Below are 12,797 nucleotides of genomic sequence, written 5' to 3'. Positions count from 1 at the left end.
TATCACATATGTACACACTATACAGCAAGAAACATGGTGCACTGGCCGCTTTCAACCACTACCTGTCCCACTGATGTCACGTGCACATCCTCACGGTTATGCTCTTGTATGCTCTTATAACACCAGTTATGCCTGTATGTGCTCTCTAAACAAACTATGGATTCCACCGCAGAAAGTGGAAGGTTTGAGAAATATTTAGCACAGCATGCTATTTTTACAAGTGATTTATTAGGTTAAGACTAATTAATGTAGCAGGCACTATTTTCCACATTCTCTAGTTTTTCTGTTCATTTCCTAGTCTGTACATGGTTTTATATATATTTACATTGAGGGTTTTTGTGGTTGTTTGAATGATGATGGATGTATGGTATATTGGGTTGTGCTTTGTCTGCTTATCCAGCAATGTAATCAAAGGTCATTATACTTTGTATAATATTTTATATAACATTTACATTTTGTATAATATTTGAATTTTGCACAATAAGTATAGGTATATGTTTTTATTAATAAAACTTGTTGTAGAATGTTTGCAAAATAATGTTTTGATTTTATTCTTGCTTGACTTGGGTTCCCTCATTTTGTTTTTTATGATATTTATGGTTGTATGAAGGTTTCGTTTTCCTTCATTTTTGCTACCAATGTAGATGTGCAAAACTAATTCATTTGGAGACACTATATCACCCAGAAATAAAATTTGTGGCAAGTGTGACAAAAGGCTGATCTTAAAACAAAAAATAAGATTAATTGGGATATTTAAGACAGATAAGTAAGAAAAATTATTAGAAATCTAGACTCAGAAACTACATTTTAAATAAAACAGACCATCCACACAAAAATATAAGCCAGAGTAGTTTTGATAAGTTTTCATTCTCGCTAATCATCAAAAAATACAGATTGATAGCATTGTGTTTGGAGAAAAACAAACAGGAAACCCAAAGAGTCTGTTCTCTCTCGGTTTTGATGTGTTTTCTTACAGGTGGGCATGGGAGGTGGGTGGAGAGGCAGGTATGTCTGTTGGGTATGGAAGGGAGGTGACGGGGAAATAAGGGGTTAGCTGCACAGTTCTCAGTTTCCAAATCACAGCTTGGTCCATCCACGCGCAGTATTTGGAGGTATGTAAGTTATGGATGAAGCATCAGTCCTTTTTCACGTATTATAAGCTTGGTTCCCAAAACTAAAGCTTTAGCAAGGTCAAGAGAAGCCCAGAGCACTTCCTGTGGAAACAGCAAATTTTTAACAAACGTGCTCTTGAGGAAATCATATACAGTACATATATATACGCACATATAGATAAATAAAAAAGATAGATAGACACACCTATATTTTGAAAATACCTGTCTTAGTTCCCTGCCAGGTCTAATCTTGCTGTTTTGATGATCACTTTTCCGAGCAATCTTGATTGCCATTGTTTCTTACCTAATTCTGTTCAGGCAGGCACTATGGCAAAGTGCACCCAGCATTATTTTTTTTTTGTTTCTGACAGTTGATCCTGTATCATGTATGAATTATGATGAAGAACATCAAAGCTGGGAGGACCCAAGGGACAGCAGAGAGGCTGTGAGAAATACCGAGGCCAGTGCAGAAACTTAAAAATACAGAGGCCAGAATAGCAACAAAGAATACGGGGGCAGAGTAGAGACTGTGAGAAATAGGGCCAGCTGGCACAGAGATCGTGGGAAACAGAGAGAGAGCCAAAGGCAGTGAGAAACAGAGTGCATGCTGTAGAGCCTAAAATATTGTCCTGTCATTGTAGTGGGCAATGACTAATAGCCTTTCTGTCCTTTGGCATCAGAATGTTTCACTAAGCCCCTGTTATGGTGCCATCCTTCAGTATTCATCTGGATTCATTCAAGCTCCATAACAGATTTTGAAGATTGTTTGCCCCAGTTGACGAAGGCCAAATGGTTCCTACAGAAGAACATCAGGCTTACAACCTTATGATATCTTTTGCCTACCCTTTTACCCCTAAATTCCAACATAAAATATTAGGGTCTACTCTAAAGGCATTAGGTCTCTAACTGCTACAGACTTGTGAAGCCAACTTAGCATGTCTCTTAAAGGATGCCAGAAGGGACTGCTAGGTTCACAGTTCTCATAGCGTAATCCCACCCTTGCCTCTGGTTGATTGATTTATTTATAAAGGTTGCATCAGCTTTAAGGCCAAACCTCCAACCTCCTTTATCAACTTGGTCATAAGGGCATTATCACAGGAAAACCTAGAACCCCAGTAGAGGTCTGTGTAGGGGAGCAGACAGCACCCTCTTATGGCCAAAATATTAAAGGGAGAATGCAATGGAACGAAAGCTTAGTCAACAGAAAACCAGCAGTGCTGATCCAAACGGCAATGCATGTACTGTAGGTTTCTCCACTATTTACCACCAGTCTTTTCCAAAACAAGTTGCCAATGCATTGTGAAGGCAGCTTCAGTTGTTGCTGTCTGTTAAACGTTTTCAAGGCATTGGTAATTGATTTCCTTTGCTGATTCCAATGCTAGTTAGTAGGAAAATAGTGAGCAAGTGCATTTTAGGAAAAACGTAAATGAAACCTGCTGGACTTTGCTGGGAAGCTCAAACATCGGTGAAGAAGGCAAACCCCCATTTGAACCTCTGGTACTATTAAAACCTTAAAACATGAACATCTGTAAGAGAGGGAACAGTGCAGTGAGCCCCTGCCGGGTAAAGTGAAAGTGGGTCTTTCAGTGGGTTCTTTGTTCCTGAGTTACTGTTTTTAATTGCCCCAACTTTGTGCCCATGGATTGCAGAGTCCAGAGGAAAACTCTCGCATCTCAATCACCTTCTTTCGACTCTTCCGGGTGATGCGTTTAGTGAAGCTCCTGAGCCGCGGAGAAGGAATCCGGACGCTGCTGTGGACCTTCATCAAGTCCTTCCAGGTATTCATTCACAACTTTCTCTTGCCTTTGAGGATCTGAACCTTTTCATAGTTAGCACATGTTCTCTTGAAGCCTTTTAATGAGGTCAGTTAATAAAAACAGGACTGAATTCATTTTTTGCAAACAAGGGGGTCACAGAGCTCACAACCAGTGATAAAGCTCGATTTTTAAAAGGGAAGCAACGTCACTGCAACTCACATTGATGTCTACAGGTATGAGTGTATAGGTTTGGGGAACTTGTGATATTTCAGTTTGGTGCAATGCAAGTTGTTTTCTGGCACAGAAGTATTGCAGCACTGAACTGGATTGAATACATGGTATTTTCAGTTAATGACCGACTCAAATTTATGAGTGTTGTTTGCTAGTATATTGACCAAATGGCACCAGATTTTCAGTACAGGCTAATCCAGTCCTGGTTTTATTCTGCTGCACATGTGAACTTGTAGTCTTGCATTTCTTAGGGAATGCTATGGGGACATCAGAACTACAAGTTCCTGCATGCCATGGGGTAAAACTAGGCCTGGATAAGCCTATCCTGAAAATCTGGAGCAGCTGGAAACCTTATTGGCTAAGTCTTTCTGTGGTAGGCCTTGACACTTTCCTGGTATAAGCTGAATTTAGGTTTAGCGTTCATTGCCTGTCCCCATTCCTTTCAGATCCACTTGTTCCCAGTTAACAATATCATCGCACATATGTTGGCTTGCCTACGGTCACCTGCAGGTTTGTGGCCCAGTCTTTGAAAAGTTTATCTAAAAATGGACTATCAGGGACTGAACCAATCCCCGTTGAGAACTCAGTTCTCAATGGGGATTGGTCAGCTTGTCAGTGAAGCTGACCAATCTGCAACAGAATAACGTGAATAAATTAACATCTAAGTGTTGGTACCTGTTTGCTGTACTGGCATTTAGATATTCACCCCGCAAGATGAGGTAAGAGCTTCTCCTCCTACTGAGGTATTTGGGGGAGGGTCTTTGGAAGTGCCTCTACGTTTTTTTGGGTGTGTGAGAAAGGGGCGATCAGGCCACTATAGCCCCAACATTTGTTTTCAACTTTGGGATTTTGGGATTGTGGATTGGGCTTCTACAGCCCCACAGCTTTCTTTTTTATTGCCTTGGTGGTGTGGGGAGGGAGGGGAGGATAGGGTTGCTACAGCCCCTATGGTTTTTGTTAACTTCAGGAGGGCATGGGGTGGGTATCAGGATAGGGAGGACGACACAGAACTAATGTTAGGAAATATTTCTTTACGGAGAGGGTGGTGGATGCCTGGAATGCCCTTCCGGGAGAGATGGTGAAGACAAAAACAGTCAAAGAATTCAAAGGAGCACGGGATAAGCACTGTGGATCCCTAAAGGCTGGAGGATGGAAATGAAGAAAAGGGTGCATGGGAGTAACCTGCTCGGTGGTGGTTACTAGCCTTACCAATATGCATGGGGATTACTACCCTTAAACAAAAATTAAAAAATGAAAGGACAGCAAACATTCTATTTCTCACAACCTCTAAGGCATCATGCACTTGTCCTCACATATTTCAAACATTTATTGTGTTTTAATTCTTCAATTGCATTCATATTATTATTACATCACTAAATAACTTTTATCAAAAAACATTTACAGTACAAATTTAGATTTTACAAAAAAAAGATAAAGCAATACATCAGCAAACAATTATACACCCATCTAAAACTTATAGCAATATAAAAACACTTTCTAAAGTGTGTGACCTCCAACCCTGTGGGTGGCACACCTTTATGGATGAATGGCAGATATATACCAATTCCCATCGAGCATTTTTCTATATCTACAACATACATGACAACAATGTTTATCCAAAGAAAGTGTTTTTATATTGCTATAAAGTGCACGACACGTTAGAGAATGTAAGAAATAGAACGTTTGTTGCCCTTTCATTTTTTAATGTTTGTTTGAGAGACTAGGTAGGGGGTACAGTGTCACTGGTTGGTGTGTTGTAGTATAGTATAGATTGCTACCCTTAGGGGTCGATTTTAAAAGGGACATGCCGATTTTAAAACATGCACGTGTCACTGCGCACATGTTATAAAATACAATATCCATGCACACATGCACACCGGATTTTAATATCCACGTGCACATGTGCAGACGGCCCACGACTCGCACGCGCGGGGGGGGGGAGGAATTTTAAAATGCAACATTCGGCGACACGAGTAGGGATTCCTCAGTTCCCTGGGAGGGAACTTCCCTATACCCCTACCTTTTTCCCTCTCCTCTCCTTTCCGACCCCTACCCCCTTCCTAGCTATTAATTTTTTTTTTTTTGTTAGTTACCTTACTGCTCCTTTGGAGCAGCAGTAGACTCCACATGCCAGCTGGCTGTCCCGGCCTGCCCCCACCTCGCCCAGATTCCGCCCCTCCCGGCCCACCCCTTTTTTGAGGCCTGGCACTTTGGCGCGTATCAGGAGTTACATGCATGGCCGGGCCCTTTGGAAAATGCACGCGATGCTCACAGGGCCCAGCCACATAACCCCCGAATTCTACACGCACGGGCTTCTGAAAATTAGGCCTAAAATCAATAAGCCTTGGTGCTTTTGACGCAACCGCTCTCTGCTTTGAGATCGCTCTTCGCTTTGACAGCGGAGGGGGAAAAGAAGGATTCAGAGGACAACCAACACAGGCCCCAACTTTTACGGTCTGGGGTATTGATCCGCAAACATAAGGGAAAAAGCACAGGGCTGCTTTTACGGCCAAGTTCAAAAGCAAAACACATCAAACAGCATTGTCTGAATTTTCAAGAAGGCTCCTCAGCCATTAAAATGATTGCTTTGTTAATATATAAGGCTTGGGGGTAACCTGCATGGAACACCAGTTACTACCCTTAACAGAAACATGGGGGTAACCTGTACGGAGCGGCAATTGCTACCACAGAAACTTGATGGGCAGCCTGGATGAACCATTTGGTCTTTTTCTGCCATCAATACTATGTTACTTTGCATTTTTTTTTCTTTTATATTCAGTAAGCCGTGAAGTGCAAAACTTTATCCGGGTAACTTTAGTTGAGTATATTCATCTGGAGACTTGTCCCGCTGAATATTCAGTTAAAGTTACCCAGTAACCTTTTTGGATAACTTTTCTACTCTCCAGCTTACTGAACATAGACCTTTTAGAAGTTTAAATTTGACAGAAAATTAATCTAAATTTAGGTGCCTATCATTTAGGACCTGAGCATTTTTTTCTTTATTTTTCCTCCAAACCTGTTGTAGGCGTGGTCAGCTAGGCCAAGGTGGAGTTGGCATAACCTGCTGGAAGGAGCCCTGCAGGTCTCCACCATCAGCTGACGGAGCTGGCTGAATCAGAGACCCAACTGGAGCTTCACCAATACTAGCCCTCATTCCCCTTAGGTTGAGCCCTCATGTGCCGGGACCGGCTGGACTTGGGTGCGGGCCTCTGTGGAAGTGAAGATCCGTGGAGTCGATGAAGTTGCAGGCCAGCGAGCAGAGGAGAAGCGAAGTCAGAGTCCAGCAACGGTCAGGGTAGATAGCAAGCGATCAAGGTCAGGTTCAGGCTGCGATAAAAGGCAGACAGAGTTCAAGCAGTGAGGAGGTACAGGCAGTGGTCAGTGGAAGGCAGAGTTCAGTCAGAAACAGTAAACAGGCAGTGGTCAGTGGCAGACAGAGGTCAAACAGAGTCAGGATCCAATCCGGTCAAGTCCAGAAGTCCATCCAAGGGTGACGAGGAACTGTTATGCCCGTCGGTCGCAGACGTCTGCGACCGCGCTTACTTACATCCTGCACCGTTCTCCAGCCCTCCCTGGGTCTGCTCGCAGCACAGGCCAATCTCTTCCACCGTGTTCCTCATGGCTCCTCGTGGCAGCCAGAATGTCGCTGCCAGCTACGTTGTCGCTGGGCCTTCCTAGGTGCACATGCGCGTCACCGGGCCCTCCTTTGAAGCCTCTTCGGCGGGAACCTCGGGGTCGTCATTCTTGATGATGTCATCGGATCAAGGTACTTAAGCTCCACCTTCGCCCTCAGCTAGCCAACTTGGCAACAAGCTCCGTACGTCTCTTCTAGCTCCTGTTCCATGATCCTGTAGCTACGCTGTTGGTCTACTTTGGACCTTGGACTCTGTCTGGTACCTGCTTCTCGGGGGCCAGTGGCACCCTCGTGGGGACCTTGTCTCCTGGCCTCCCCTACTCCCCGGGCTGGCCCTGTGCCTCCTGAAGTCCTACTCTGAAGGCTCCCTGCTCCTCGGAGCTGCCCCTTGGAACACCCTTACCACTCCGGAGTTATTCTTGCGCTTCCCCGCTCCTCGGGATTGTGCCTACATGCTGTCTAAACTGTCTGCACCTCCCCACTCCTCAGGGTCACGCTCTCTTGCTACGAGACTACCAGCACTTCCCCGCTTCTCAGGCCTGTGCTTCTCTATCATACAGAGACTGCCTGTGCTTCCTGCCCCTCAGGTTCTACCTACATCATCATCAGAGTCCTGACTCGGGCTCCCCTGCTCCACAGGTTAGTCTGCATCACTACAGCCGCACCTCCCTTGCTCTGCAGCTCCGCCCCTCGGGGTGTATCTCCGCTACTCCTCCTGCACGCCAGTCTCAGCCTCCCACTCTACAGCCTGTCTGGCATCTTCCCCTCTGGGGGTCTCAGTCAAGATATTATCGGCAGCTCGCTCATTTACTGGGGAATCCCTCCTCGGGAACTCTCCACAATCTTGCCCAGAGTTCCCTGCCGTGCCCAACCTCGCCTCCTGGCGGTGTGGGCCTGTAGGACTCCTCCTCACAGGCTGAAACATCTCATACCATGGGCCAAAGGTCCACCAACCCACAAACCATAACAAGAACAAAGAGAAGGATGGAGAAAGAGGAACTTCACAGCAGGACGAAGATACCAAAGATTGACAAGGAGAAAACTGACCATGAAGAAGAAGATGAACTCAAAACACAGACCAACTGCTGACATGGGACCAGGAATGAGACACAGGAACTCAGGAACATGAATCAGGAACACAGCACCACAGGAATCGCAAAGGCAATGCACTTCTCCAAAGGAGTCGACATATTGCCGAGGCAAGGAGATAGTGTAGCAATGGCCTTTAAGTAGTCCCCCAGCGATGATCTCATCAATGGGTGCCGCACATTAAGAAGGGCAAAGTCGAGTGTGCACACACCTAGGAATGGCCCCAGGACAGCTGCTGCGTTGGAGGTTGGCTGAGCACAGCGGCCTGCCACGAGCAAGGGGAAAGCAGCATTGGCATCCAGCAGAACGGCAGAAGCAGGGGAAATGCGTCAGTCTGCTGTCTCTCTCTTCGGGGGGTGTCTCCCTCGGTGTTTAGCAGCATCAGCACAAGCTCAGGGCCAGAGATAAGAGCAGTAGTCTATGGGCCTGCCCCGCGGACCATCGAATGCAACAAAACCCTTGGTGCTCTTCAATAAATATTTTCTGAACAGTGAAACACACTGATCCTTTCTTTTCAAAGTATTATATCATCTGTTGTGACCTCATCTACAACACTTCCAGTTTCTTCTTTCACCCCACCCAAGCTCCCCCACGTATTCTGTGCAGGAGTACTTCAGTGATGTCCACAGTACAATGCAACACTATGGAAGAAGCTGCAGGGATGTTCTGTTATTTCAATCGTTCACTTGTGTCCACTGTCTGCATCATGATAGGAATAAAATCATAAACCACTAGAAAGTATGACACTTCAGATAGCCTCCATTCCATTTGTACCCGATATTACCAATGGATATGGAAATCAATATATCCATCAAGATGTATTCAAAGCTTTTGATATGTAACCAATTTGGAAATATATTTTGGAATACAAAACATCATGGCCGATCATTTCAGAGAAAAAAAACAACCCTTCAAACTTCTGTTCATTTTCAGACACTCAAAGTATGCTGAACTTCCACTGTACACAGTCAATGCTATTCAGGCCGAGGCTAATGATAATTTACTGATTTATTTATTCATTTGATTTATTCCGCTTTTTACACTTCAAAGTGGATTACATTCAGGTGCTGTAGGTAATTCCCTATCCCCAAAAGACTTACAATCTAACCGGGTGATTCATCAAGCAGCGTTAGGGATCTAACGTGCATTATATACTCGATATACACTGTACCAGTGCGTAGTGATATATTTAGATGACATCTTGATTTTCTCTCAGGACCTCCAGACACACCAGGCAGATGTGATAAAGGTACTACAAAGGCTACGTGACAATCGCCATTATGCAAAGCTTGAGAAGTGCACTTTTCATCAGGAGTCAGTGCCTTTTCCTGGGGTACATCGTTTCCAAGAATGGCTTCCAGATGGACCCTCAAAAACTGAAAAGCATTCAAGAATGGCCTCAACCCACTGACTTAAATGCTTTACACTGTTTCCTTGGCTTCACAAACTACTACTGTACTTTCATCAAGCACTATTCCACTCTCACAGAACCTCTCACTGCCATGACCAGAAAAGGGGCCGATCCAACCCGATGGTCTACTGAGGCTGTAGTGGCTTTCCAAACTCTCAAAGAAGTTATCCAAACCAAGCCTTGTCTTCATCACCCCAATCCTCAGCATCCTTTCATCGTTGAGGTTGACGCCTCTGACGTTGGTGTGGGAGCAGTACTGAGCCAATACAGCGATGCCCATGTCCTCCATCCCTGCTCCTTCTTCTCACAGCAATTCTCTCCAGCCGAGAAGAGTTATGGAATCGGAGATAAAGAATTTAGCTATAAAATTGGCCTTTGAGTAGTGGCATCCATGGCTGGAAAGTGTGCAGCACCAAATAACTGTGTATACCGATCATAAAAATTTGGAATATCTACGACATGCCCAACTCCCTAATCACTGGCAAGCGAGGTGGTCGTTGTTTTTCAATCACTTTGACTTCCTACTAAAATACCTTCATGCAGAAAAAATTTTAGGGCAGATGCCCTTTCATGCTCCTTCTCTACAGTGGACGTACCCAATGAACCTCATCACATCATCAGTCCTAAGAAGGTGGTGTTAGCAGCCACTCATGCCGTCCCTGCTGGAAAAACAGTGGTGCTGCTGGGAATGAGAAAGAAACTGCTAAAGTGGGCAGATGACTTCCATCTGGCCGGCCACCTCGGGCAAGGCCGTACATTAGCCATGCTCCAACGTTTCTATTGGTGGCCTACTATGAAGACTGATATCCAAGCTTACGTGGCCTCCTGCGCCACCTGCATGAGACAAAAACCTCCTGCCAGACATCCCTGGGGTCTCCTCCAACCTCTGCCTGTACCAGAGGAACCTTGGGTGCACTTCGCGACCGACTTTGTGATGGGTGGGGATCCTCCACTTTTTAAATACATTTTTTTGGGGGGTGGGGGAGTCACATTGGGGCTTCAGGGGGGCTGGGGGGTTTGATTGAGGGACTTTGGGGGGCTGGAGTTATGACTTGGGGGTGGGGTACTGGCATTGGGGGCTGAGAAAACATTTTAGTGTGTGCTTTGGGGAAGGGGGAAAGGGGAGGCAGGGGTAGTTGCCATGTGATTTTTTTAAAACTTTTTCTGATTTTGGGGTTGTCGGAGCTGCCTTGCTGGCAGTCCCAGGTTGAGATAAGGGTCAGCACTGACCCCGTTCAACCTCCCCATTTGCAGCTAATTTTGATTTTTTTATTTTTCTGCCACTTTAATGTGTGGCGGGAGCTCAGGACCTGTGTTAGGGTCCTGGGCCTCCCGCCAGAAATCTAACGCATTTCAAATAGGTGTGGATATTTTATCGCTGTTGGCCACCTTCTCAGTCAGCTACAATAAAATATTCACATAAAATTGACTAGTGATGACTCTCTTTGCATTCATTTGCATTATTCATGCATGCAAATCATATGCAAAGGAGGTCATTGTAATAGAGGAGGGTATCTGGGCAGAGAGATGCAAAATATTGTGTATATCGAGTATATAATTCCAATTTCCATTTCCAAAACAAGCCAAGACTTAATTTGCCAGAGAGAAGACTGTCATTTTGTCAAGCACTGGTGTCCACCATGTCTACTGTTAAGTTATTCCAATTTTACTTTCACCCAGTGCAAAATCTATCATCACAGTTAGTAAGTAGTGTAACCAGTACAGGGGCAGTAACTCTATTAAACTACCTTATATCTGGAGAACCCACAGACACAATTCAGGCAGCAAAGAAGTTGGTGAAGACCTAGCCTTTAGGGCTGTGCTTGGTTGCTACAGCTTATCATCTGTTAAAGAACACCATATGTCCTCCCCAACCCCCTAGTCCCAATGCCCCCCCACCCAACATCTCTAATGAGCACACTGAAGTACCTCTGACAGCCCACAAATGCCACAGTCCATTTTGATATCAGGTAATTCCAATTTCCATTTCCAAAACAAGCCAAGACTTAATTTGCCAGAGAGAAGACTGTCATGCTAGTTTGCCAATCTACAGTAGCACACTAAACTTTCTCTGTTGCTCTTTAGATGTTGACTGTACTGGTTTTTGTTATGCTTTTGAGGTGTGGGCCCTTGGTTGCTGCAAGAGATGGTACCTCCCACAGGTGGAGCCCTGCGGGGACTTGCAGTGATAGGCTAGCTCCAAGCAGAGATGGACACAGAGAAAGGTAGTCTTTATTATACTGCAACCTAGATGGTAACCCGAGGAACGGGCAATGATCCCAGCCAGAAGAGGAGATATCTGATGGCAATGTTCCATCTGAAAGCTGCAGAGTGGCAAGGTAGTCACACAGTCTCACCAAGTCCCGAGAGAGAGATGGGTCTGGTAGTGGTCCGCGAAGCGGGGTAGGCCGAGAACCCAGGCCTAGTGAGAGTAGATCTGGTAGTGGTCCACTGTGTGGGGTAGGCTGAGGATCTAGGTAGAGAGAGATGAGACAATGCAGAGACAGAATTGGAGCGATAGTACTCACTCTGATGCTGGCAGTTGTAGTAGGAGGGAACCCCCGAGGAGCGGAGATCCGGGATGAAATAAGGCACCTGAGGAGCGGGTACCTTAGGCATCCTTGAAGGTGGTAGGCAACCCCAGAGGGTAGACAGGAACGAGGCAAGGTCCCCAAGGTGCAGGAACCTTCGGCTTCCTTGTTGGTAGCAGGTAACCCCAGAGGGTATAGAGGCTAGGTCTTCACCAACTTCTTTGCTGCCTGAATTGTGTCTGTGGGTTCTCCAGATATAAGGTAGTTTAATAGAGTTACTGCCCCTGTTCTAACTGTGATGATAGATTTTGCACTGGGTGAAAGTAAAATTGGAATAACTTAACAGTAGACATGGTGGACACCAGTGCTTGACAAAATTCAAGCATACTTGAGGCCATGGCCTTTGCAAGGGGTGGGCAAGCACAGCAACCACCTATGGCAACAAGTTGTGAGGGGATGCCATATTGCCCATTTAAATCAGTACGTGAGTCTGCAAATACACAAGTCCAAAAGGGAAGAGGAATGTCAAAAGTACCTCTTGCCATGGACAGTACTTTGCCCATTGACTGCCCTGTTTGAGACATATAGGGGCGGATTTTCAGAGCCCTGCTCGCCTAAATCCGCCCAAAACCGGGCGGATTTAGGCGAGCAGGGCCCTGCGCGCCGGTGAGCCTATTTTACATAGGCCTACCGGCGCACGCAGAGCCCCGGGACTCGCGTAAGTCCCGGGGTTCTCCGAGGGGGGCGTGTCGGGGGCGTGTCGGGGGGCGGGCCCAGTCGTCGCGGCGTTTAGGGGGCGTGTCGGCAGCGTTTTTGGGGTGGGTACGGGGCGTGGCTACGGCCCCGGGCGGTCCGGGGGCGTGGCCACGCCCTCCGTACCCGCCCCCAGGTCGCGTCCCGGCGCGCAACAGGCCCGCTGGCGCGCGGGGATTTACTTCTCCCTCCGGGAGGCGTAAATCCCCGGAGAAAGGTAAGGGGGGGGTGTAGACAGGGCCGGGCGGGTGGGTTAGGTAGAGGAAGGGAGGGGAAGGG

The 12,797-nt window shown here is 46.2% G+C and overlaps 1 protein-coding gene across 18 annotated transcripts in view; it reads left to right on the top strand.

The window, feature by feature from the left end:
• Positions 1–12,797, top strand: part of CACNA1C (calcium voltage-gated channel subunit alpha1 C) — a 1,539,476-nt gene that overhangs the window by 1,422,557 nt on the left and 104,122 nt on the right. For all 18 annotated transcript variants that reach the window (XM_029599882.1, XM_029599881.1, XM_029599874.1 and 15 more), the window contains one exon: positions 2,762–2,890. In XM_029599882.1, the coding sequence (XP_029455742.1) occupies positions 2,762–2,890 (129 nt within the window). The remainder of the gene's footprint in view (positions 1–2,761; positions 2,891–12,797) is intronic.

Source organism: Rhinatrema bivittatum, chromosome 4 (genome assembly GCF_901001135.1).
Source record: "Rhinatrema bivittatum chromosome 4, aRhiBiv1.1, whole genome shotgun sequence".
Taxonomy (NCBI): domain Eukaryota; kingdom Metazoa; phylum Chordata; class Amphibia; order Gymnophiona; family Rhinatrematidae; genus Rhinatrema; species Rhinatrema bivittatum.
Note: the sequence above shows the minus strand (reverse complement) of the source record. Positions and strands in the feature narration are given on the sequence as shown.